Source organism: Pogona vitticeps, chromosome 1, assembly GCF_051106095.1.
Source record: "Pogona vitticeps strain Pit_001003342236 chromosome 1, PviZW2.1, whole genome shotgun sequence".
NCBI classification, from domain to species: Eukaryota; Metazoa; Chordata; class Lepidosauria; order Squamata; family Agamidae; genus Pogona; species Pogona vitticeps.
In genome coordinates, this window is record NC_135783.1 from 273,928,131 (window position 1) to 273,955,525 (window position 27,395).

The 27,395-nt window shown below is 45.6% G+C and overlaps 1 protein-coding gene and 2 long non-coding RNA genes across 4 annotated transcripts in view; 1 reads left to right on the forward strand and 2 right to left on the reverse strand.

The window, feature by feature from the left end:
* Window positions 1-5,771, reverse strand: part of LOC144585813 (uncharacterized) — a 94,855-nt gene extending 89,084 nt beyond the window's left edge. The window contains exon 1 of the long non-coding RNA XR_013540380.1: window positions 5,371-5,771. This is a non-coding gene — a long non-coding RNA (uncharacterized LOC144585813). The remainder of the gene's footprint in view (window positions 1-5,370) is intronic.
* A 234-nt stretch (window positions 5,772-6,005) lies between these two features.
* The window catches only part of BDNF (brain derived neurotrophic factor), an 89,217-nt gene continuing 67,827 nt past the window's right edge, over window positions 6,006-27,395 (forward strand). The window contains exon 1 of one of the 2 annotated variants that reach the window (XM_020790423.3): window positions 6,006-6,090. In XM_020790423.3, coding sequence (XP_020646082.1) covers window positions 6,088-6,090 — 3 coding nt within the window. In that variant the 5' untranslated portion in view covers window positions 6,006-6,087. Of the gene's footprint in view, window positions 6,091-7,085; window positions 7,530-27,395 lie in introns of those variants that run through there. The other variant, XM_072985863.2, reaches the window with a different exon arrangement.
* Window positions 12,393-27,395, reverse strand: part of LOC144585807 (uncharacterized) — a 29,946-nt gene continuing 14,943 nt past the window's right edge. The window contains exon 2 of the long non-coding RNA XR_013540371.1: window positions 12,393-13,653. This is a non-coding gene — a long non-coding RNA (uncharacterized LOC144585807). The remainder of the gene's footprint in view (window positions 13,654-27,395) is intronic.

The window sequence follows — 27,395 nt, forward strand, 5'->3', positions numbered from 1 at the left end:
TACCTTTGGCTGTGCTTGCTAGTCTACAGGGTCACATATTTCCTACCTGCTGGATTAGTTGCAAATCAACTAACTAAAGACTGAACTGGTATATTAAGTTGTGAAAAAAGAAACAAAAATCTTGAGATCTACTAGCACCATTGACTTCTAATCCATAACATTGCTATCTCCTTAACCCAGGGAAGAGCAATTTTGGAAGTGTTCAGATTAATTCATCAAAGGTATAAATAAAGAACGGTTGAAAATATTGGCTCCTTCCATCCATCCTTCCATCCTAGGACATCAGAGAACAGCATTTTAATTGTTTCTTATCCATCACACAAACATTCACACATCATGTTTTCACAAGCGCTAGCTCTAACTTGAACCCTAACCAAAATATGCCTTGTATTTGTCAGTAACATCCTAACTGCTAAAAACTTTTCAGTCTTTTTCTTACATTGTTACAACTGGTCCAACCAGGATGAATTTTGTTAGGTATTGTTATCAAGGCGATTGGAAAATCTGGGAAATGAGCAAAGTATCAGTTGCTGTTTTGATGGAATATTTTTATGCCATTAATTCCATTAGCAAAAAACAGCAAACTACTCATAAGCAAAATGCCAGTGTTTGGACAGTATAAATGCAGTTGATTCTACATGTTTCTCCACAGCTCAACATTACTTTTGTCTTGGAATTGTCTTGTCTTCCAAACAGAATTTTTGTTATATCAGTGGCTTCAGAGTTTAGTGCAGATGTGGTTGGCATTTTGCACACAGAAGTGCAAGCATAAGTTCTGTTTGACATCAGTTTTAAAGCATGGGAGTGCTAAATTTCAAATTACTCTGTAAAATAGTTTCTCCTCTCCTCTGTGTTTGTGTCCACACACATATGTGAACACATGCACAGGTGCATGTAAACAAACAACTGACGCATCTGGCATCATTATCAAATTTAGAATGGATTTTAGGAGCTTGTCTCCCAACTGGTGAGTTTTAACCATCACATTCCTCCAACCTTACTCTGTATTCTCCCCCTAATCCTACTAAATGCTTTGCATGGAATTTTTACTTTTTCCCACCAAGACTTTTCTGATCCCAGAAGTAAACTCACCATAAACAAGGAAATGAGTCAATATTACAATTAAAATTTCATCCAAGCAGGGACATCTTATAAATTACTTACTGTACATTTGGAACTAGCAATGTTCTTTCTTTCTTTCTTTCTTTCTTTCTTTCTTTCTTTCTTTCTTTCTTTCTTTCTTTCTCCCTCTCCCTTCTTTCTCTAACTTGCTTTCAGCATCATGGTGAAAAACTGTAATTTGATCAAGCTGTTAGAGAATGATTCATAGCTTGATATTTTGCTGTGACCAAATACGTAGCAAGGTTTCTGTTCCTAATATAAATAAATGTGTGTGTTATCTGCATCTAATGAGAGATATGCAACAAGTTTATTGTCCCATTTGTGCCAGGATGCCCACTAATCAATGAATCCATGGATAATTAAAATAGGAAGTAGATTGTTCACCCAAAGGAATAGATGACAATAGACATGCTCCTTGAGCACTGATAGATAGAATATAAAACTTTATTACAGTCAAAGGACCAGCCACCAATAAAACATCTAAAATATATAAATATACAAAAATATACAAAATATTGAGCACTGATATTGTACAAGAAACACTAGATCCTTCTTGACAGAAGCAGTTGCTGCTTTGCTAATTAAGATGACCCATAACAACAAGTCATGTTGCCTTTGTAATGAAGGGAGGAGCTAATAAGTGGGAAGTCAAAAATATTGTTGTTACAGAAATAACCGAGTTATCAAATGAGGCCACTGTAGGTACAAAGAATATCTTGTCTTCAGTGGCTCCACTGGGCCAAGATTTCAGGACAGAAGACCAGTGTGCCATTTAGCAAAATGAGCAGTACAACTTGCTCAACCAAGACAGGCTTGACCTAGAATAAGATAAAGAATGCCCACTACCATCTAGAGAACATCCCCACCCATACAACTACTAAGTCAAATACAGCATGGCTGACTGAACATGCCCTGAAGTTGGCAAAGTTGGAAACCTAAAGAGCCGGGAGGAGGATAAGGCTATTCATTAAAAAAATAAAAATAAAATAAACACCCTACAATGATCTAAAACCTTATGGCTTTCAGGGCTTCTCTAGATCAATGGTTCTCAACCTTCAACCTCCCAGGTGTTTAGGACCTCAACTTCAATTCAGACGTGAAGTTCAAAATATTTAGGGGACTCACAAGTTGGGAACTACTGCTCTAACTGTCATTTCCTTCCTTTCTCTATGACTTGTATCTAGTCATGGACGAAAACTCTTGTGGCACTTTTAAATCTGACAGCTTTATTCCAGTCGTTTTGGAAAAGTTCGCCATGTTAGTCTGCGCAAGCATATCAGGCAAAATCCAAACAAACAGAACAAAGACAAAAACTTGTGGCACCTTAAAGACTAACTATTATATTTTTATGTGAGCTTTTCTGGACGCATCCACTTCCTCAGACTTATGGAAACAGAATGAAATGTTGAATTAAATATCAGTTTCATACTAAATATTGATTGGCTCTTGGGTGTATGTTGCATTCACATGCAGTAATTTATGGCTTCTGTTGTTTTAGGGCTCTGTTGTAAAAAATTCCTCAGGAGACAGAAAACAAGACACCATGCCTGGGCAAATATGAGAAGGGAGAGAGAAGAGAGTATGAACTTCCTGCAGATGACAGTCCACTTCCACAGAGACATTTCATGAGAGAACCTGGCTGTCCCTCTCAACTCCTTCCCACCTGAACAGGTTGAAGCCCTCCATGGTGGTTCCATCAAGACTAGCCTACTAGGGATGCCCAGCTGACTTTGTTTAGTTTGTTTGATGGACTTCCTTCTCCTCCAGTGAGCAGAAGCAGGGGCTACATGGCTCTTTGGCCCCACCACCACCACCACTTCATCTTAACAGCTCTGTCAGAAGCCGACAGTCGAAAAGGGATTCCCCCTCCCCGCCATGTCCCGGATGTAACAAACTTAGTCCAACGATCGGGGGAGGGGGGGCTGCATTCCTCGTTTCTTGAAGTCAGATACGGGTCTCAAGTCAAAGGGATTCCCCCCCCCCGCCGCCCTTTAAAAATCATTTTTGTTTTGGTTTGAAATCCCTGTTCTGAAGTGCAAGCCAAGGAACAATCCGGTTAAATGGCCTCAGCTTTGCCCGCGGGTTGAGGCGGGGGGGGGGGGGGGAGAGCCTGCTTCCTCCAGACGCATTGAATCGGGGCTCAGCTCCTCTCTCTTCCCCCCCCCCGTTCTCCACCACTGTCAGTGCTACCCCCCCCGGTTCGTTTGGGAAGACCGCCGTGAGAAAGGACTCCGCCGGTCAACACGTGTCGAAAGACAAAGGCTGGCTGGCTGGCTCGCTCCGGCTCCGTATTTCCCCACGTGGCAACCGGTCTCCCTAATTGGATTCCGTAATTGGATTAACTCAGTCGCTGCTAATCAATTTACGGGAAAGAAAAGAGACCGGGAACGATGGAGGGGGAAACAATGTTTCTCAGGGTAAATCGGCGGCGGGAGCGCAGGCTTTCCCTGCCGCAGCCCCAGACGCCGAGTCGGCGGCTCCGCCAAAGCGTCGTCGTCAGCTGCTCAGAGCGCGAAGAGGCAGCGGCACCAGGAGAGAGAGAGCGGCCGGCCCGCGGGCCCAAACTTCGGGCAAACTTTAGACGCAGGAGCCTCGCTCCGAGCGGCTCTTCCCCTGGGTTTAAAGGGAAAGGAGGCCAAATCGCCGCCCTCGAGGGCCTGGTCTTATCCTAACGGTGGTGCTGGTGACTCTGGCAGTGGGTCTTCCGGAGCCTCCGGAAAAGACCCTCTCGGGCTTGGCTCCTCGGTGGGGCAGCAAAACTCCATGAAGTGCCCACCGCTACCCTGCGCACATACTTCCCCCCCCACACCCGCTTGTGGGAAAATAGGAGATGGCTACGGATCCTGGAGTGGTCCCGGTCTTAGGAAAGTTGTCCCCTCGTCGTCGTCGTCCCCCCCCCCCCATGTCATTCATGAGAAGATGCTCCGAGGCAAGGCATGAAAGGGCGAAAAACTGGCCACCAACTAGTGGAAGATTCAGATAAATGGTCTGCCCCCCCCCGCTTCAACTATTATTTATTAGGTGTTAATTATTGTGATTGTCTAGATTGTCAAGGTGCCCAGGCGGGATCCAACCCCCTCTTTTGGGCAACTGAGGCTGAAGGAAACCGGTGGCTTTCCCACTCCCAGTCGGTGCCCTAGCAGAGAAGGTCGGTAAGGAGGATGAGGGCCTAGGACTCGCTTGTCCCTACAGGCTCACCGGGATCACACTCCGGAAAACAGGACGCTCGGAGGACGCGTCCATGGTGCACGATAGGTAGGCGGGGGGGGGGGGGGTCAGGGAGATCATCGGTCCTCTGGATGGATGTGTGAAACTGGGCAGAAATTGAGAGCTGGAGAGCTGGACTGAGGGACCACAGCTGTCCACTGACTTAACTTGAGAGTAAGCCCCCTTCAGCTCAGCAGGGCTTACTTCCAAGTAAATCGGGCCATAAGGCTGAGCTTTCAGTGAGGAAGTCAGTGGTTTAGGTCTCTGGCTGCGGAGCTAGAGGTTGGGAGTTCGATTCCCCACTGTGCGTCCTTGACCGTTGAACTCAAGGACCCATGGGGTCCCTTCCGACTCTGCAGTTTAAGTCTTCCTTTGAAGAATGTGGGACTTTCTTCCGAGTAATAAGGCTGCAGTCCTAGGAAAACCAGCTTGGAAATACAAATTCTCTCTCTCTCTCTCTCTGACCCCGTCCTCCGCGCGCGCACGAACGTATAGACACAACACAAGGTCTCCATTGGATCGTCTTCATGCCAGTGTGATATAGCTAGGTAGATGTAGGCACCAAGGCACTATCGCAAACACAGGTGAGCGCACATACCTGTGCATGTCCATCAATTCTCTACCTGGATCCGAAACTTGGGCAAGGTACACACGTGTAGTGCGGAGAACGCTGCTTTCATAGCCTTTCTTGGCTACGCACATACACACACGCAGGCAAAACAAAAACAAAACAACCCTCAATGAATGAATCAGTCATTTATATGCATATGCAGGTAAACATAGACACACACACACACCCCTCGTGGGGGGTGTCTAATCCAGCACCTGTCTCTCCGTCTCCATCCACCATCTGCCTGCCTCTCTCTCTCTCTTTGAGCCATGCCACCTGCATAGTTCCGCCTGTTTGGCTCCGCTTTACTCGGATGCAACAAGTCCCTGGAGTGTCGTCCGTGTGTGTTCAGTTTGAGTGAAAGTGACAGGAGGAAGAAAGAAGAAAGAAAGAACAAAGACTGGAGTGGGGGGGGGCAACTGCTTCCTTACCTGCGACCACCAAGCGCAGGTCTCCCGACGGCCCAGCTTCCTTGCCTACGAAGTACCGGATGGGTTAGAAAAAGACAAGAAGGAGGGAGAAGGAGAGAGGGAGAAGCAGCCAAAGTGAGCGGGACTTTTTTTAATATTGCGCGTGTTCTATGGGGAGTCCTGAGAAGACTTTTGCGGAGAACTTTGTTGCCCACTCCCAACGTGACGGGAAAGGGGGGGCAGAAGTGAAGAGCTTGGGGGGGGGAGAGAAACACGTTTTCTCTGCTGGATTGTTCGAGCTGGGTCTCGTTGCCAACCCCTTCTCCTTCATTAAGATCACGTAAGAAGAAGAACCCAAAAGGGGGGGGGGGGACGACGTGTCTGTGAGCGCAGGCGTTTGCGTAAATCTAGATCGTGTTTTCTTTCTTTTCTCTCTCTCTCTCTTTCTTTCTTTCTTTCCCTTCCTCCCCCCCCCCCGGCCCCACAAAGAACTTCCCTGCCAGCCGCTTGCTTTCCGTCTGCCTGTAGTCACCAAGGTGGTGGTGGAGAGTTGAGGCTTTGCGGATATTGCACAGGGTGGTTATTAGATTCATAAGTCACACCAAGTGGTGGGCGATCCACTGAGCAAAGCAGAACTTCTCACATGATGACTTCAAACGAGACACGCTACCTTCCAGCATCTGTTGGAGAGACTGGATTTTAAAGGCACTTCTGGCTCCAGGGCAGCGAAAGGAAACAATGGTGAGTAACAGCACCGGAGGACAGGTATCGTTTCCTTTGGGGGTTCTGAGTTTTTCTGCTTTCCTCTTGAAATTAATATGCTTGGTGTTTATTATTATTATTAACAATAATAATATTAATATTATTATTTTAATAAAATCCCTGAAGCTTGGTTAAAGCTTGCGGTTGTCGCCTAAGGACAGTAGTTAAGAGTCCAGCCTCTTCCCCCCCCCACGCATCCACTCCTGCTCCCCCCCCCACGCTCTACACCACTTTAATTTCACCAAAGCACAAGGCGAGCCTCAGGGGCCCGATGAATTGCGGCCGGGCGGGGTGTGTGTATGTGTATCTTTTGAGGTACTGCAACTTTAAAGGGGGAAAGCTCTTGTTGTGAATTTAAAAGCTACGTATAAGAAACTTGCAGCGGGTTTTCTTCACGGAAGCTTGGGGCGCGCTGTTGCTTTCGACTTCTCTCGACTTCTCCCCCCCCCCCACTCCTCCACCCCCACCCGGGTTGCTGATGAAGAAGGATGGCTGGGGGTCATCGTGACGGATGGAGATCACGGATGGTGGTCCTTGTTGTAGTTCTGGATAATTTCCTGACACTTCGGAATGGGAATATCGTCGGGTCGGCAGGGGGGTTTTGTGGAGGGGGGGCGAGAGCTGTGACTGCGGAGGCGGTGGAAAACAGAAAGGGGTGATTCCCCCTGCCTGAAGTCAAGGGTCGGTTCAACATGTGATCTTCTATTTACAGCCCAGGCTTTTTTGGCAAAAGGCACTTTCACGTGACAGAGCCCGAGGAAAGGCAAAGAATAGGCTCTCAAACCGTATCAAGTGACACTTCATTAAAGTGTAAATTCTCGACTCTTCCCCCCCCCCCGGCCGCCGCCGCCCGCGCGCACACGCACGCGCGCGCACACACATACACACACACACACACACACACACATATACACGCTCCCCACCTTTCCCGGAGCGTTGCTGATGCTGAGGGGGAAAGGGGGGGCGGGTGTGTGCGTGGAGAAGGAGGGGGGGGTCGATCAGTACCTTGGAGAGAGGCAATGGGTTTGGCACCGCAGGTGTCTGTCTCCCCTCCGGAGTGAATCCCGGAGCTCTTAAAAGGCGACTAGCCTGGACCTCCAGTCACACTGATAAGATCTGGCTGGAAGGAAAGAGAAAGAGCGAGCGAGCGCTCGTTCTCTCCCTCCTCCTCCTCCTCCTCGTCGTCCGAACGGCGCCCCGCTTGTGGCCGAACTGGACTGAAATCGAATTGAATTCCTCGCAGTGAGGGGGCTGGAAAGGAGAGGGCGAAAGGACAAGAGGAAAGGGAGAAGCCGGCAGAAGCTCCGGTGCGGGGCCGTGGCGCTGGTGATTTGGTATCCACGGGGCTGCCAACTTTAGGACATGCGAGTGCTCCTCTGCACAATCTAGCCACTGGTTGGGGGTGAGCTGTGACTAAGGTAAGCCAAAGGCACCGGCCGACACCCTCCCCCCCCCTCGCGCGCGTGTCTGTGTGCGCCGTTTCTCTCCTCTTCCCCCCCCCCCTTCTAAGTCTCTATTATGGGGAAAATGTTAGCTGCTCTTTGGCGAGTTTGTGTTCTCTTGGTTGCTGATCTGGGGGAGCGGAGGAGGAGGAGGAGGAGAGAGAAGGTAGGCGAGAGTGAACCCTGACTGGGTTGCACTCCTAAGAGTTGACTTTAACTCGTCCTGTTCGGTTCTTCAACTGCTTTCATTGGTTTTTACATTTTTTTTAAAAAAAGAAATATTTTATTTCATTTGGCGATCACGGACGTATGGGCATCCGAGCGTGCGGGGGTGAGTCTTCTGCACCGAGGGTTGGACGAACAGATCACCCGCAAGCGATACGCAGAGAGATAGGCAACTGTAATGATAATAATAGACGTGGCGATAGTAAGCTCAATCTGCGCCAAAAACTCCTCTCCAAAGGATCTCCATTCAAGTGTTTCCTTGGTACCGTACCTTGGATTGCCTTCGCGTGTAGTGCTTCCCTTTAAAGAGGCTCTCTCGCCACTTAGTTGCCAGTTTATTTTTGAAACGCCAGGTTTTTCTTCTCTCTCTCTCTCTCTCTCTCTTTCAACCCTCTTTATCTACGAGACCCATCGGAAACTCCATTCTGATTCCGGCATCCTGCCTCCCGTGCTTGCTTGCTTTCTCCCCTCCCCTTTCCTCTTTCGATTCTTCCTACGTAGAAATGTAGCTAATAATATTTAGTCTCCAGGCTAAAAATAAGCTGTGGAAAGTCAGCACTTCGGGAGCCGCGGGGAGCTTGCTGCTGCTCCTGCTGCCGAGCGCAGGTACAGCCGCTGCTCTTCGTGGGTGTGCAGGAGCCCGGCTGGTGCGTGCGCGGCGGCGGCGGCGGCGGCGGCGGCGGCGGGTCCTCCCCGATGCTTATCTTCCCCATCTTATTCCTCCCCCGAAAGGATCCTCGAATCGGTGGCACGGATCCGCGCCGGGCGCGTGGAGAGGAGCCCTTCCCGGGGCCAGCCACAGAGCGAGGCGCCCCTGAGCGAGAGAACTGGGACTCCCAGCGAGGGTGGGATGCGAAGAAACCGAGAAGGGACGCGAAGGGCGAACTTGCGGCCAGGGTTTCTTCGGGGAAGGAAGGAGAGCCCGGCCAGCGCCTTCCGTTCTGCCCCCCCCCCCAACCCCGACAGCAGCCCCGTTGCCCGGCTGGCGAGCGCGAAGGGTTACAGACCCAGGAGGCGTGTAATAAATGGCCAGGCTTTTTTTTGGGGGGGGGGGAGAAGAGAGGCGGATGAAGAGAGAGAGAGAGATCGGTGGCAGGGAGGCTGCCTGGGGAAACCACGGAGCGACGTCTTGGGCAGCTCGACTCCCTTCGCCCGCCGGCCTCCGCAGTGGTCCGGAGATGATGACACTGACACGCCGCGGGGGCTTCCACCCGTCCTTTCCCCTTCTCGCCCAGGCTCGGAGTCCTGGGGCAGGCGGGCCCTCCTCTGGCCGGCCTCGGTCTTTGTTCCGGGAGCAACTCGGCCGTCCTCCCTCCCTCCCCGCCTGCCCGCTCTTCCTCGCCCTCCCTCCACCCCGTTACCGCCGCAGCTTCTCGGGCCGCGAGTGTCTCCTCCGGCGCGATTGCGATCACGTAGCTAAGGGAAGGAGGGAGAATCCCAAGCAGGCAGGCAGGCAGGCAGGCGAGGGCGGGCGGGCAGGGCGAGGGCTTTCGCAACAGGGTGTGGTTGGCGAAGGCGAAAGAGTGCCCACGCAGTGTTGGGAAACATCGGGGGCGGGGGCGCGGGGGCGAGTAACGGCACCCGGTGGGATCCCATCCCAAGCGAGCCAAGGAGGAGTCCGAGGAGACCCCTCTAGCTTCCCAAGAGGGACTCCCAGGAAGAAAAACCCCGCGGAGAGGCACGCACCGCGGGAGGGTTTGGCGATGGGCTTCCCGAGGAAAAGGAGGGGGGGGAGAGGAGCTGGAGGGGGGAATTTCTGGTCCATCTGATGCAATCCCAAACGTGCTGCGAAGGAACTCCGAAGCAGCAGCAGCAGCAGCAGCACCTCCTCCCACCTGCCCAGATGGCGCTCCTTTAAATACGGATCTGCGGGGCTGAAAAAAGCTTTAAAACAGAAAATTCACAGCGCATCGGGAAAGCAGGCTGGAGGGGGAAACGCGGAGGGGGGGGGAGGGAGGGGGGAGGGAGGAGGAAAAGGAGGCGGGAGTGCGCCGCCCGGCAATTAAAGGAGCCGCGCGCCTTGTCCTCTCCCTCCCCTCCTCCCGCCTTGCCTTCCTCGGCGCGGGCGCGCATCCTCCGATTTCCATCGGGCGCCACTGGGGAAAGAAAAGTAAATATTGTGACATTCGCGGATGCTGTGATTGATTGATTGATTGATTGATTGATTGATTGGGGGGGGAATAGCTGTCAAGCCTCTATTGCCGAGTTCATTTTGCCTGCGCGCGTTTGGCAGAACCTTGACTCAGTTGCTAAGGTTCCCGCGGAAGACATCATCATCCTGTCGAGTGGGAGAGCCGCTTTGCGGTGGAGGAGTCAGTCAGCGGCGCGCCAGTTGTGGGTCTGGGGAGCTCAGGGCACCTAAGGGGGGGGGGAAGCGGGGAGCGGGGAGGGCGAGGCGCGGGGGGGGGGGGTTGAGCGGTCCTGATGACGCTTAAAGACCAGTGGTTTCTTTCTGGCTGTTTCCGTCCGGCCTGTCCTGTGGGCGAGATGATTCCGGCCCCAGCCCCTGTGGGTAACCCGGACGGGCGCTGAAGGCAGGCTAAAGCCTGCGCAGGTCCTTCCCTGAGGCCCCTTCGTGGCGTGGATCGAGACCCTGGCTCCCCAGTCTCGAAGCTTCATTATAGCAACCGCGGCAACAGCAAACATTTTGCAGATATGGAACTAAGGATACAAGAGAGTGATTACCTCAAAAACACACACACACACACACACACACACACACACACACACACACCTTTACTATTTAGTTTCTAAACTCGCCGGTGCAAGGAAGACTCCCTCACCGCTCGTCTCAAGCGTATGGAGGAGGCCATAGTAGAGGAAACGTACTTTGTGCATGGACAGAGAGCTCCACCTTCTGCGAGAGTCCCCACTCCGAGAGTGGGCTTCGATCACGATAGTAAGCCTGGCCAGCCTGGACCCCTGAGCTCGGAGGAGGGGGGGGCGCAGAGCTTAGAGACTCTGCGGAGAGGGTTGCAACCCAGGTCCTTCCGTTCCTCTGTCAGAAGGCAACCGAGGAACGAGCCGACCTCGCTTGCCGGCCAGGCCACCAATGAGCACCTCAAAGACGCTGTGTGGCGTAGGAAGAAAAACATGAATTGCTTTGCTGAAGAATCAGACCACATGACGTGGTGAAGTCCATTCACAGGACCTGATTTTAGTTTCCGATTTCCGAACAAGCTAAGCAAGCAGCAGGTTAGGGTTTGGGATTTATGAAGGGCCCGTTTGTTTCTTTGTTGTTGTTGTTTTAAATACTAACGCCTAGGTTTTACACAGTGTACATTTTTGGTACTGTTATGGGTCCATTAAACCTGACCTGACCCATGGGCTCAGTGGGACAGTCTCACTTTTGTCATCCATGGCTCCTTTTCCACAGTTTAGTAGATCTACATTTAGGAGGCAGGTTCCCATCTCAATAGTACAGCCATGAACTGGTTGGGAGCCAGGTCATCATTCACCCTTAGCCCTGCCCTCTCCCCCAAAAGGGAATTGAACATAACTATCGTATGTATCCACTGGATTCTGGACGATCTTCTATCTACACAGTGGCATTAAAACTTGCCATAGTATAATTTTACTTTTTGTGTGTGTGTGCATTGTATTACATTAAAAAGCATCATCCAGTTCTGGTAAGAATAAGCCTACTAGGAGACGAGGACCTCAGAAGTACTTATCCTCACCCAGTTGTGGAATCCTGGGCCAGTCTGTCTTGCATCTCTGTCACCAGCGTCACCAAGCTCACAGGATTGCTGAGCAAATCAAGGGAACAGGAGGAGAGGCATCGACACGGTCTCCAGCTCATTGGAGGAGAGGCAGAATATAAATGCTACTCATTGGGAAATAAAATAGAATGAAGAAGTGAATTTAAAGCAGAAGTGGGCAATGAGTTATCTCCTCCATGCTGATGGCTTGTAACGCCCGCCATTGACTATGCTGGAGGCGGATGATGGGAGTTGCAGTCCAAAACTGCTGGACAGCTCAGTGGCTTAGGCATCTGGCTGCGGAGGCAGAGGTTAGGAGTTTAATTCTCCACTGTGCCTCCTTGACGGGCTGGACCTGACAGGGTCCCGTCAAGCTCTGCAGTTCTAAGATGATGATGATAATGATGACGATTAAACACATTCAAAACACACATTTAAGGCATAATTTCCCTTTGAGAAGGCTTTGTAACAGCAGTCATCATTGCCCCCAAGAAGCAGGCGTGCAAAAGCTATACTTGCCCTGTCACCATAGTGTGCCTTTGTTCCGCCCAGCCAAAGTTTTCTTTGTGTGAACCGCTTTTGATCCACCAGTGGGCACATCAGCCATGACAGCCAGTCAGACCTTCCATACCCTATTCAAGAGGGATGGGGTGGGGTTAATTTATGGCTCATGCGCCTTCCTTCTGAGCTGTGGTATGTTCTATGCTGAAATGCAGGCACCCATCACACCAATGTGTACAGATTGCAGCTTGGGAGTATTTCTTTTTCACACTACAGCTCTCATCATTCCCTGGCTCACAGGGGGACATTGGGAGTTGTAGTCCCTACAGGGGTTTTTTTTTTTCAGGCTCTGGGCACCCAAAGAATGGTACAAAATGGGCAACACAGTGAGAGCAGTATGACAGCAAGGATGTTTCTCATTTCCTGGGAATAAACCATTGAGCTCAGCAGCTTTTCCTGACTTCAGTCTGCATAGGTTCCACTTGTCAGACATAACAGAAGATCTTCAGCTATACGAAATGCAGCCTTTACCTCTTAATTAGGAAGGCAAACAACCTTGAAGTGTTAACACTGATATTGCTACCATGCTATTGGTAGTGCAAAGATGACTTTTGAAGGGGATGTGCTCTTTATAGTAGTGCTTGCAGCCAATGCCTCCACACAGAACTCTCGAAAAGGGGGAGACGGCTTTTTTGATCCACCAATAAACTGATCAGTTCTAGCTCCCCCCCCCCCGATCCTTACCAGAAGCATGTCTTTTGTCAAGTTGATTTTTCTTCATTATCAATTGAAGACCAATTGCTGCAACCCTCGCCATTAGAACTCACAACAATACATTATTACTGAGAAAATCCATTTTTCTCCCACCCACTGTGGTAATTACTGCTAAACTCAACAACAGGGAAGGTTGGAGGAGATGGCAGATGATGCCCTGCTGACCAAAATGTTCTGACACTTGGACCCTGCGAGCCCTGCATCCACTACACAACGACTGAGAAGAAAAGAAGTATCCCAACTCTTCTTGATTCACAGGAACAAGTTACTGAATCTGAGGCTCCCATGTGATTTGAGTCCTTAACCTCCAAATCTTTCCCCCTTTCAAAAATGATTGATCTGTTCAACATTGCTATCTGTTCAACATTATACGATGCCACCTTCTGCATTGTTCTTATTTGCTCCTCAGTTTCCTGCATTTACAGGCTGGGCAGGGGAAGACATCTGGAGGACTAAAGATTGTCAAAGACTAGCCACCAGGTACGATGGCTGGAGAATCAGATTCTGGGGAGTTGAGATCCAAAAAGCAAACTTTTCCGAGCCATGGTCTAATAGTGTGGACTTCACCGAGGCCAGTGATTTCAATTTATGGTACATAATTATTTTGTTTGCAGCTTGATGAAATAAAAAAAAGATTTGGAATCTGAAAATATCAATATAGACAAACCCTTTTGCCTGAGTGACATCAATGGAGTTTTAGCATCTGTAGGAATGTGTGCTACGCACAAAGAAAGGCTATGATTAAGAGCTTGTTTAGGATAGTAGATGTATTTTCGCAAGAATGGCATCCTGCTTGTTAACTGTCTCTGTTTTCTCTCCATTGTGTCCAGCCTTTTTCTTCTTCCCAGTTGGGCAAACGCCATTGTCTGTTTCCCTTTATGCAGCTGCTAGAAGGCTGCCTACAGGAAGAAATAAAATTTCCTGTTAACCAAGTCCCTGAAACTGATGGGACTGTTTAACCCCAGCTCATCCCAGTTCATAGCTATTTGCATTTTCCCCCATTCATGGGAATTGTGGTTGGTTGGTTTGTTTTCCCATGGGGATATGAAAATGCAAAAATAATCTCAATGACCTGGACCATGATAGGATCTTTGTGTCACCAAAAGAGCATAGGACAGGTTGATGTTGTGTGCGCCTTTTCCTTGAACATGAACTCAGTCAGAGGTCTGTACCCATTTCTAGATCAGAATCTGTGTAAAAAGATAAATCCTGGTGAGACTGACAGCCCTGGGCTGTTAAAGATCAGCTCTGTTGATTTTACTTCAATCTCGCTTGTAAATGGAATATTCATGCATGCATTGTGAATTTAGGGAATGCTCAGGTTGGCCATAGATTAGGAACACTGATGGTCAAGTGCTCAGTGTTTGGCTTATGATTAAAGTGAAGCCCCAAAGGTGCCATTTTCCCTATCTGATGCACTATTTGGTAGGGCTTTGAAATATTCCCTTTTGGACAACAGCTCCCAGAATCCCCCAGCCAGCAAGGACAATAGCTAAACTGGTTGGAGATTCTTGGAGATTTAGTCCAAAAAGGTTTCTAGGTTTTGCTGTTAGAATATGCTTGCTTTAATGCTTCCCTTTGGACAGTGACCAGCTTCCAAGTTGTTGAGAGCCATTCCATCTTCTAGAGAAGAGGTTGGCAAAGGGTAGCCCTCCAGTTGTTGTTGGGCTGCAACTCGCAACATTCCTTACCATTGGAGTTGCAAGACAACCATTTCTGGAACCACTACACGGGTGGTTCTGAAACATCCCACAAACATGGAGCTTTATTGGCAGAACTGGTTTTCTAAGAAACCACTCTAGATCTCAACTGGCACCTCCATGAAGGTCCTTATGTGCCTTCACAATTCACACGGCAAAGCTGCCCAGCCTGCTAGATCTCACCATTTCCAAATTCAAGTTGAAAGGATACCCTATATCTGTCTGCTGCAGGAAAGGCTTGGGGGAGGGGACAATGCTGGAGTCCTGTGAGAATCTAGTGAACATGGCCTGTTCTCGTCTTCTCCTCGCTGGAAATCCCTTTGTGAGAGCTTCAGGTGTTGGACAGGGCACGGAGGGGAACCAAGTTATTTCATAGTGGTGTCATAGTGACCCACCACAGCTGGAGCAAGCTGATCTTCAGAAAATCCATACGCTGCTTGTTGAGGAACCTACTCAAAGCTTGCCCAAGTCTTGCAGTATTCGCTGGAAGACAACTTTCAAACCCATACTCTTTCTTGCAAGGCCACCTCCTATCACCTGTTTTTAGGAACACATTCCCCAGAAGTATGATTTTGCTTTTTAAAGAGGCATGTCTCTCATTGACTTCAGAGTATTTGAGAAAACAGCCTTAGGCCTGCCTTTTAACAAATCCTAAGTGGAGAAAGATTGAAAGCATCCCTAGCTGATTATAGATATCTATGCCTTACAGTAAGATGCTGCAATGAGCAAATGCATTTTGAAGCTGAGATAATTTCAACTGCAGTTTCACCAACAGAGTGTCAAAAAAACAACAACCCCACAATAGACAGCGCCACACAATGTTGATGGTGGAAACTCTGGTGCAGTCCCTTCAATTTGGGTCTCAGTGATGGTGGTGCAGGGAACTCTTCTCACAATGTGCATGCAACACGCTGTGTGCTAGCTATGTACCACATGGGAAGACTATAATGTCCTGCCAAGTAATGAGAATATTTACTGTGTTCCAAGATTCAAAGACTGTCCTGTTCCACCAGGCTTTAAATATTTAATGTTTTGCTGCTCTTAATTTTCATTGTTACTCATAAATTTTATTGTACAGCTTTGTTCCTCCTCTTTATGTGACGTTTTAATGTTTTATTTTTCATCAGCCTGTTAGACAGAGGGTGCAGGTTTTTTTTTTAAATCCTATCTATCAATTCATCACTCTTTATGTAGTAGGAAAGAGGTTGAAATACTCTTCTTCAGCTTCTAGAAATTACAACTGATGATCAAGTACTGATAAAATATGCACTAAATAAATGCCAATTGGTATTGACCCACACAGTATAATTCAAAGATTGTCCACATGTGCAATGATTTGTGCCAATATTGCTGTGCCTTTGTACAAATCTAAGGGTTGACCACCCTTGGAATATAGTGTATGCTTCTGGTCACTGTGGCTGAAAATGGCTGGCTGGATAGTTCAGTGGTCTAGGTATCTGGCTCCAGAGCCAGAGGTTCAAAGTTTGATTCCCAACTGGGCCTCCTGGAAGGAGAGCCAGCCTGCAGGGCCTTGGGCAAGATGCACAGTCCCAGGATGCCCCCAGAAGAAGGGAATTGTAAACTATTTCCAAGTATTCTCTACCTGGAAAACCCTAGAAAAGGGTTTCCATAAATCAGAATTTGTAAGGTAGTGCAAGACATCTTTGGAGGAAGTCCATTTCTGGGACTCTTTAAAAGGGGAGCATGTAAAGAGGGGAGGATGAAAATCTGTAAAACTATACATGGTTCAGTGAAAGAAAGTAAGAAGATTCCCCCACTCCTTTAATACTAAAACCTGAGCTTATATATTGTATCTGAATGCTATAGAATGTAGTTCTTTGCACAAAGCATAGTTAAACTATGAAAAGAGGGCCACAAGATGTTGTGATGCCCACTGACTTGAGACAAAGTGCTGGAGGCCAAGTCTGTGGACTACTAATCATATTCTTTCCTTACAAGAAATAAAACATTTCTGATGCCCCTGCCCACAAAGGCTACCATGGAATCCTTTGCTGTGTATTTCCTGCCTTGGTTAGAGATGGGAACACCTGGGGGGAGGGACAGAAAAACTGGGAAGAAAAGGGGTTTTTTTCCTATTTTTTCCCAAAGCTGTTTTTTGTTTTTGTTTTTTCCTGGAAAACTGGAAAAAAATATGGAGTGTGGAAAGTGCTCTTTACAATGATAAATAATATGTCTGTGTCATGATATTCAAACTATATTACATGAAGACCCTATGAAAAGCTTCTGAGACATTATGTTCTCTCTAGAGCTGTAAAATTCCCAAAAATTTCAATTTTTTTTTCTGGAAAAATTACGGAAACAACTATTTTTTTCTGGGGGAAAATTGAAATTTCCAGATATTTTGCATCTCTAGCCTTATTAGCGGGCTTGACTAGACTATTATTGGGATCCTTTCTAGGCAGACAGTTCTATGACTCTATAATAAGAAAATGACAAAATGCTTGACAAATTCCTATCATAATGTCTCTTAAAATGTTCCTCAAAAGTAACATTACAAAAAAAAAAACCCTGGAAAATATTCTTCATTACTCCAGTGAAACAACTTTGTTCCCACTAACTAACTGCATTGGTTTTGAACTGTAATTTTATTAAGCCCTTCTTACAAAAACATTTGAATTCATAATTCATAAGGTAGCGCAAGACGTCTTTGGAGGAAGTCCTTTTTTGGGACTCTTTAAAAGGGGAGCATGTAAAGAGGGGAGGATGAAAATCTGCAAAGCTATACATGGTTCAGTGAAAGAGAGGAAGAAGATTCCCCCACTCCTTTAACACATGTAACAAGTAAGTTAGATTAAGTTAAAATTTATTACTTTCAAGCTTTTTCTAGTCATACAACTGTGCTTTCTGTACCTTTATAGCATTTTCCTGGAGTTGTATAACCAGATTCTTGATTGTATACCAAACCAACATTTACTTTAACATAAAGACCCCCTTTGTCTCCTTCATGAAATAATATAGAGGATAGCATCCAACAGGGGCACTCCCCCCACCCCATGCTCAGTCAATGTACTCAAATGGATACAGGTACATATACTTGTCAACCAGCCCATAAAGAACAGTAGCTGATCACAATGACTGCAGAAGCCAATTCTGGTTCTGAAGGACTGTCCCATTCATAGCAAAGTGGCCTGGTAGGATTTTTGATTCCTTTTCTTAATGGAACAACTCAATTCTATCTTGTACCACAAAAATCTGCTGTCTCTGCCCTCAATTTCAAAAGCAGTTTGCTATAGTATATAAAGGACCTGGTGCTTAAGGACAGTTGTTCTTGACCATTGGTTCCTGGAGGTTGTCACATGGTAATTTCTGGAATGTTGGCCATTGTCCACTCCGGCTGAGTCTTTGGGAAGGACGTCTAACCACCTCAGAGGTCGTAAGGTTAGGAATGGCTTCTTAAGGAAACCAGTCTAAAGCCACTTTTGCGTTCACTGTACTGCTTGCACAGTCCTTTTAGATCTTGGCCACAGAATAGCTAAAGGACAAGAAAGTTCTGTTTGTGGTATATTTGTGACTACCTGTTCGTATATGTTAGTCGCCACTTAATCCAGTAGTTACCAGATCATGAAACTATATGGCATGAAGAAAATGGCTGTGCTCTTTTAGCACAGTACTCTGCTAACCAATTAAAATTAAATTCTGAGTTGTGATATCGTGGGTTGTGATTTAAGTCTGTGAGTGAAACCCACGTTATAGTTTTAACTGGAGTACACGCACTTAATGACACTTTGGTAAGTCAGCTCTTAAGCATGTTCCATTGATTCAATATGTCTACTCCATTTAGGAGTTAAAATTTAATTGAGCAATGTGATTTACTTCCCACTGCGATTATAATCGTGATGTATTGAGGAATCACCCGTGCTACTTTGAGATTTAAAGTCCAAGGAAATCCATCCTTTTTATCCACAAGAAATACAGCTGTGATTATTTTTGTTGCTGTTGCTCTTGCTCTATACCAATCAGAACCACAATACCCCAAATACTGAGCTGTTTCTTTTGGCTCTTCCATATTCTTTATAGCAGGTTCGGTACCAAAGTTGGGTGTGTGAGAGTGTGTAGTATGTGTCACACACACACGCACACGTCTGTCCTCCACCCACAAGCAAGCAAGAAACCTACTTTGGCTGTTCTGACTTAGCTGAAAATATCTCAGAGAAGCAACAAGCATGATCACCCTCAGTTCTCCAGCAGATTTTGGAGTCAGAAAAATATAACAGGGAGTCTGAAGTTAGCATAACAACTGCCCACCCATTTTCATTATTCCACCAATGTGTGATGCATGCTCGTGAGCTGTCATCCTTGGCAGCATTAACATTTCCATCTGCTTACATCTTGTTTCTATTCTTATGCGGCAAACCTTCAGCCACTTACTCTGAAGTAGTCCCATTGACGTCATATGGCTGCAATCCAAAGCCCGTTTCTTCCAGGGCTGCTGTCAGTGGGATTGTTTTGGAGGAGATACATGGTGGATTGCAGGGCATGATTTGAAGGGCATAGCTGGCAGCTTGGGTCGGGATGAGGTAGCTAAAAATGGCCTCCAGGCACATGATATAGTTAGACTGTTAAAAGAGTCAGTTCTGAGCCTAGATCGGAGACTCGATACTTGTAATGGCTTTTTCATGTGTTTCAGAGCAACTTATTTGGAATTGCTGCTGACTGTTGAAACCAAACCCAGTTTTCTGGGACAATATACCTGTTGGTAAACACCCATTCCTCACATTCACATCTCACCTTTCTAGGTGTGTAGTTAAAAAAATCTTATGTATGTAGCAAAGAACAAGCATGTGTGTTGATGGAGGCCTGGCACACACACACACAAACTTGGAAAAGTTTTTTTCTCCTCTTCTGCCTCGCCCAAATCTTTGTGTGTGTGTTTTGCAACATCCTATTGCTGAGTCCAGGAGAAGGAGGAAGGGCAAGAGAGAAGGGCAGGAGAGTGTCGCGGGAAAGCCCAGACAGTTGCTTCTGCCTCTTCACTTCACAAACTGTATTATAAAAAGTTGGGGCTGGGGCTGATCTCTAGATGGCAGCTTCTCCCTCTCCTCCCCATGGATTACTGCCTCCCCAACCCAGGTAGTTGCACCTAAGTCATATTTTGAAGTGTATGAACATGTGACCAAGGGCACACAGGAAGGAAGGGGGCACACACAAGGAAAGTATGTGAGAGGAAGAGCCTCCCAGCACTTCCAAATTTGAAACTACACTAGGGGTCATGTGCATTGACTCTTTGTATAGACATATGTATGACACAAGTGATGGGAGCTGTCCAGATCTCACAGGAACACAAAACTGACAACAAGAACACCCGTTCTCCCATCTTTTGCTGAGGGTACCTTTCCAACCTAGGAACATCCTTTTGCGAAGAAACAGAGGAGAGTTCAGTGCCAAAACAAATTCTTTAGACAATTTTGGCAGCGCAGCGTGACATGTAAAAGAAGCAGTGCCAAATTTCTGAAAGAAATAAGCAGTAAGCTTGCCAAGGATAGGTTTGAGGGAAGATCTCAAATGTTTGGGACTTCAGAGGCTGCCAAGAAGTCACTGGTTGAGCCCCTGCAGTAAAAAGGGGCACTTAACTCAAAATATATATTCCTCCTCCCCACACAATGGGATCATACTGCATCTGTAGTATTTTGGTCACCTCCTCATGATATGTCTGGAGTCTAGCCTTGCAGTGTTCATCAAACAGTGCTTACCAGGGCTATGACTCCTTGGAACCTGCAGCCAGTAGCCACTTTTGTGAGTTGTCATGGGGGTGTTTTCCATTTACACACTAGGTAGGTACTTCCTCAAAATTGCACCCACATTGCAATTCGTTATGCAGGTGAAATAGCTACTGCAGTCATGAGAGCAGTCTGCCATCAGATGTATGTGGGTGCATAGTTATCCTTTGGAAGGGTTGACAAGTGAGAAGAACTGGTGCTGGATGTTGGTCCCATGGACTGCTTCCAGATGCCTCCTGTGACCTCTCTCTTGAACCATCCCTACATGGCTGCTCTGGATTCCCCCCGCCCCCCCCCCCGGATTTCTTCCAAACACAGGCAGCCTGGACCCTATCATTTTATAGACTATTGGTCTCTGGCTGCTCTAGCTCTGAATTTCTCATCAGGAACACAGAGCCACTTGATCTTGCTTCAGGTTGGTCAATAATGACATTCCAGTGGAGAAGCAGTGCTTCTCCCAGTTTGGAGGACAATTCACCTGACCCTTATGACATGGTAAAATGTAAACATGCTTTGCCTTTTCTGCCTCTGGGCATGTGCTAAGCTCCATGGTCACAAGCCCACTTCACCATACTTTCAGATTCCAGTTTCTTTCTCCACTATTCTAGCCAGCTCTACCTTTGACTGGGACAATTGCTTCAGATGCAGTGGGACAATCCCCCTGGGTACAAACTCATTCAGCTGTGCTGGCTAAGCAGCTCTGTCACTCTCCCATCTTCTAAGACAGGTGTGTGAACCAAAGTACCAGTCCTTTAACCCCTAAGCCCTGAGAGAGAGAGAGAGAGAGAGAGACAGAGAGACAGAGAGGAAGAGGAATACTATCCAGGTCATTTCTGCCTGGGAAATGGAGGAGGCAACATTTTGTATTCTGTCATGACAACTGTAAAACCCTGTAGAGATTGCATGTAGTAACAGGAAATATTTGGCCGCAGAGGGCAAATGATACCCAAATCATTAGCCTTGGGATCACTTTATTCCAATTTAGCTTGCTTGTTTTTAATATGACATGTCCCATCTTAATTTTCAGCAGCTTTGAGGAATTCGGGGTGGGTGAGAGTGAAAGTTCAGCCCAATTAGGTTTGATTTATTTTAATGAGAAAGATTAAGCATTTGCTAAAATTACTTTCACTGAAGTCACTGAGGTCTGAGCATTCTTATTCTTGACCAGATCATGTTCAAATAAAACATCCTGGAGAAGAAAAATCTCTCAATCCAAAAAAGAAGATATAAAACTGTACAAAAATGCAAATGAGGAATATCCTAAGAAAATAACAACTGGCATTCCATTTGATATGTCATGTATCAAACTCTGAAACACTGGAAGTGCTCCATCCTCCCATGCAGGTTCCCAAAGCACGCTTGGTACTTCTCCTCCTCCAGACAAGGGCAGTTAAAAGCAGCTCTCTTTCTGCATTGCATTGAGGGCACAATTACTCCAGCTGAGCGCTTAACCTATATCCTATGGTGTCCAATTTATCCTGACATTCAAGCAGAATGATTAAGTAAGCTGGTCGTTAAGCCTCAACTTTTCCACTAGGTTGCCATTTTAGATCTTTCCCTGACCACATTTCCTTACAGAAAAGATCTCTCCCTCTCCCTCTCTTTCTCTGTGTATGTGTTTTGGAACAGGTGATTATAAAGTACCAAAATATGTAATTTACTGTCAAATTCAGAAGTCTCAAGCATCACTAGAAAGAGTGGCTGTTCATTTCTCAGGCATCAGTCCACAAACTTGGTGTGTCCCATAGCTGTAGCTCTATAGCTCTCTCCGTGTGTGTATGCCTCCTTGCAGCTGGGAGGAAAGTACTGCATGCAATGATAATTAGACATTTTCCTTGCCTTTTCAATCAGAAGCTATTTACACCTTGAAAGTCATGAATAATGCATGATATACAGGCATGATAACAGATAATTAGATGGACCAGCTACGAGGAATGTGAAAGGGGGTTGATAACCCAAGGATTGCATAAGGTGTGTGGGCATTTTGACATCTAAGAAGCGCTATAGATCTGGCGTTAACTACCTCAGCCTCATGAAGACAATTAAGAAGAAATGTGGGTGTCAAAAAAAGAGGCAGCAACCTAACAAACTATTCCCATAGATTGGCTAGCTCATTGCAGCAGTTGAAAACACCATTGGCAGACGCCCACGTTGGACATGATTGCCCTTTGATGCGGCTGTTATTGACTTTATAAAGATGCCAGAGTTAAAATGATGTCTTAAGCTCACTGAATGACAAGTTCCTGTCTAGGATTCTGTCACTGCAATAAATGTCAACCTATCTGCTGAAGTTCAAATATTTTGTTGTATCTATGAAGAGTCAAATAGCAAATTACTCATATACTCATTTTAATCTGACGATGTACTGTCTTTCAAGTAGCCTCTCAGCAGTATTAGAAAATGTACTCAGACAGACTTTCTGCTCTCATTCAATGTCTCCTTCTTTCTGTCTACTATTATTATATACCTTTCTGGTGGTTGTTGCTGGTATGTGTCACCAAGTAGCACCAAGGTATGGTGACCTTATGAATTAATGGGTTCCTAAAGATCCTGTCATTAACAGCCTTGCTCAGGGCTTACAAACTCAAGGTTCTGATTTTCTTTATGGAATCAATCTATCTCGTGATCAGTTTTCCTCTTTTCCTACTACATTCTACTTTTCCCAGCATATTGTCTTTTCCAGTGAATCTTGTCTTCTCAGAGGTCTAATGTACAATATCTTTGCTTTAATCTTTCTAGCTTTGGGCTTGATTTGATCTATTTGTCTTTCGTGTTGTCCATGGTATCCATAAAGTTCTTCTATAACAGCTCATCTTGAACACATTCATTTTGACTATGTTACCCTGTTTCTCAGAAAATAAGACCTAACCTGAAAATAAGCCCTAGTACGATTTTTCAGGATGCTCATAATATAAACCCTACCCAAAAAATAAGCCCTAGTTAAGCGAAACCCTGCCCTCCACCATTGTGCAGCAACCAGAAGATGACATGACTGTATTTGAATAAATATAGATGGTTGCACATTTTAAAAAAATCCCCTGAAAATAAGCACAAATGCTTTTTTTCGAGCAAAAATTAATACAAGACCTTGTCTTATTTTTGTGGAAACATGGTAGCTTTCTTCATTATTCAGCTTTTACATCCACATAGTCAACTGTAATTCAACTTTTGCACTTTCTTTTTTCACCTTCCCTGGCATTAGTTTCACATCACTGCTATTTTTTGATAGTAATAAGGTACCAGCCAGCTGGATAGCTCAGTAAGATGGGTACATGGCTGTAGAGCCAGAGGTTGCGAGTACAGTTCAGTGAGTTAGGTATCTGGCCTTGGAGCCAGAGGCTGTGAGTTCAGTTCCCCACTGTGCATCCAAGAAGAGCCAACTTGTGTGTCCTTGGGCACAGGGTGCCCTCAGAAGGAAATGGTAAACCACTTCTGAGTATTCTCTACCTAGAAAACCCTGAAACACGACACAATTGACTTGACAGCTCACAATTTATTTATTATTAATATGGTATCACCTGCATATTTTAAATTGTTGATGTTCCTTTTACCAGTTTTCACTCCTCCTTCATGTTAATTTAACTGAGTTTTTATTGTAATGAACAATACATAGTGAACTGATAGGGAGATAAAATACATCTATGTTTGACACTTGTACTAATAAGAAGCCACTCTGTTTTCATATTCCACCCTAACAGCAGCTTATTGTCCATGACTTACAAATGTTATGGCACACCCACTTTCTGTAGCTAGAGTGAGTAAACCAGGACTTTGGCACCTCAGGGTGCCAAATTGAAAGGATGCATGTCTACTTCTACTTAGTGTGGCAGTTTGATTTACCACCATAGGAAAAGATCAGAGTAGATCAGACCACTAAAGTAAACTTCAGCTAGGCTAGTGGACAAAGAAAAGGCAGCTGGTACACCAGGTCTGCTGAAGTAGTGGAAGGCAGGGCTCTAGGATGAACAATAAAGAAAGTCAGCTTATACATGGTATGCTAAACAACACTTCTGACTTGTTTCTGTGGCTCTGACAAGGCTGCTGATCCACCACAGAGGAGGAGAGATGATGGCAAGGTATCCAGTATTGTTCTTGCTTCTTGTATTGTTTTCACATCTTGAATTACAAAGCGGATTTGGAGGCATATTTAGACTCCTTGCCCTTTTGGTTCAAGAATAATCAATAGCTTTTCATGATTCCCACTATCAAAAGTTTCACTATAATCTACAAAGCATAGATAATTTTCTTCTGAAATTCTTTTCTATAGCCCAGCAGCCAATGCATATTTGCAATAGGATCTCTAGTACCTCTTCCTTTTCTGAAACTACTTTGTATATCTGACATTTCTCACTACGGTAAAAATCTTTGTTGTAAAATCTTGACCATCACTTTGTTTGCATGGGAACTTAATGCTATGGGTTTACAATTATGACAATCTGACTACTACTCCACCTTCTTACCCATGCTGTGGAAGGGGGAAAAGGCATAAAGACAAAACAAGTATCCTATCATATCCAGATAGGGATTAGAAATAGCAAGCAGTGGAGTTTACAGGAGGTATGGAGCCTCCAGTGGACCTCCATAGGTCAATTAGGCTTACAAATTGGTGACTGCCTTCCCCTGGCCCATCTCATTAAGACGTATGGCAGGTGATATGGATGCTCTGATATATTGTGAATATGGTGTAGTTTGTATCATTTCTTCTGAGACTTGTGCTCGAATAAGAACTATGAGTCCATATACCCTTAGTAAAACAGGATCAGTTACTGCTCCCATTATTAAGCTATTGCAAGGAATACACTTAGTCATTAATACTACTCTTCATTTCTTCCTCATTCACAGCTATTGATTTCAAAGTCTTCAACCTTTCCTGTTTACATAAACAGTTCTCTTCAGTTTTCTGATACACCTGAAATCCCTGCACAAAAGCAAAGCATAACCTTTCAGGTCATCTGCTGATCTTTGTGTTGAATTCTTGCCCTGGCTGTTTTCCAGGTCACTCATTGCTCTTCTTAGCTATAGATTGTAATCTCTTTCATAGCTTATGGTGGCATCTGTTACCAGTCTACCTTTGTTTGACACAAAGCAAGCATCTTGAGTTGAATAATTTTATACAAAAAAAAATTTAGCAGCCTTAAAATACAATGAGGCTTGAGAAGGAAATATTATGGCTTTCTACCTAGCTCCAATAATTAGCCAGATCAAGATGTATGACAGTGACCTGTGCATCTGTCACATGTTATGTATAAATTCAGGTCCTCTCATTTCTAGGAAATTGGTTGCCTATAAAACTGTGGGGTCAGAATGGACCAGAAAGGCTATTCAATGCAAACCAGTGACAAGACTATCTGCAGCTCAAAGCCACATTTAACCATAATGTTTCACAACGAGGGAAGAAGCACACCTTACATGAGACATGAACAGAGGGATCACTTCAGATAACTCAAGCAGGTTGAACAAACCATGCAACACGAGCGAAGGCAAAGACAAGTGCTATAATCATGATCTGGGAATTAGAGTGATGTGGGAGAGAATCAGGCAGATTTCACTAGCCCAAGAGAATTTTACCACGTGAAATACAGCACGCTACAAAACAGCACTTATTTATTTAGCACCAATACCCCAGTTTTCTCTTTCAAAAGGAAACCAAAGTGACTACTATTGAAACAGCAATCATAGTAACAACTATGCCAAAAGGAGACCTAAGTACATATGAGCAATGTCTTTAATAATATTTGGCTGCATGTGGCACTCTCTTGCCCATCATAAGACAAAAAGGTGCTTAACTGTCCTTGCCACTTCAGTTCTTGCCTATAAGAACAGCAAGCAAAATTTCAAAGACACCAATCACTGGCAAATTCTGCTTATGCAGTGCCCCTTTGAAACACAAGAATAAGCCTCACGCTTGTTCATTTCAGTGAGCATCTTTGTTTGGAAAGAATCCATGGCAGTCTCTGAGAATGGCATCATGTCATTGCTGTGATGATAAATTATTCTTTGTGAAAGTTTTTCATCTTCTTCATGTTGCATCCTCCTCTCACAGGTAAAGCTGTATATATGTTTCCCCATTTCTCTTTGACAGCTTAATACACTCCTTCCATGACATTAGGATAGGAATTAAACATCAGTAAGGACTGATCAGCAGTGGAGCAGGGGTTGCAGGGGTGACATGCTGGGATATGTTGTTTAGACATCATCTGACATACCGCTGTCTGGCTTTCCTCTTTGCTCAGGGTCTGTCTAGAGTTGAGACTCCCATAGTAGCTGTGGGGTCCTTCCTTAAATTCAAAGTATTTGCTGTGGCCTGGTCTTGTGCAGGAAATGAAAATTTATAAAACAAAGACACAACAGACGTATATAAAGCTATGCATTGTGTGACAAAAATAGATAAGAGAAGGGTTTTCTTCCTCTCTCATAACCCTAGAACCTGCAGTCATCCACTGAAGCTGAGTAGTGGGAAATCTGGGAGATAGGAAAGGAGAATACTTCTTCACATAGTTCAAAATTAAGCTGTGGGATTGACTACCATAAAATGTGGTGGGTCGCTTTGAGTGGGGACTAGATGAATTTATGGAGATGACAGCCAGCAGTGATTCCAAGGGAAGATGGCTATGTACCATCTCCAGGAGCAGAAACAGATGAACCACTGACCAACCTGACACAATGAATTTAGTTGCATTTCAAAGGGGCAAAGGAACTAGAGACCAAATTGCTAACATGCACTGGATTATGGAGAAAGCCAGAGAGTTCCAGAAAAATATCTACTTCTGCTTCATTGACTATGCAAAAGCCTTTGACTGTGTGGACCACAACAAACTATGGCAAGTTCTTAAAGAAATGGGAATGCCTCGCCACCTTATCTATCTCCTGAGAAATCTATATGTGGGACAGGAAGCAACAGTTAGAACTGGATATGGAACAAATGATTGGTTCAAAATTGGGAAAGGAGTACAACAAGGCTGTATATTGTCTCCTTGCTTATTTAACTTAAATGCAGAATACATCATGTGAAAGGCTGGACTGGATGAATCCCAAGTCGGAATTAAGATTGCCAGAAGAAATATCAACAACCTCAGATATGCAGATGATACCACTCTGATGGCAGAAAGTGAGGAGGAATTAAGGAACCTTGTAATGAGGGTGAAAGAGGAGAGGGCAAAAAACAGTGTGAAGCTCAACATAAAAAAAACTAAGATCATGGCC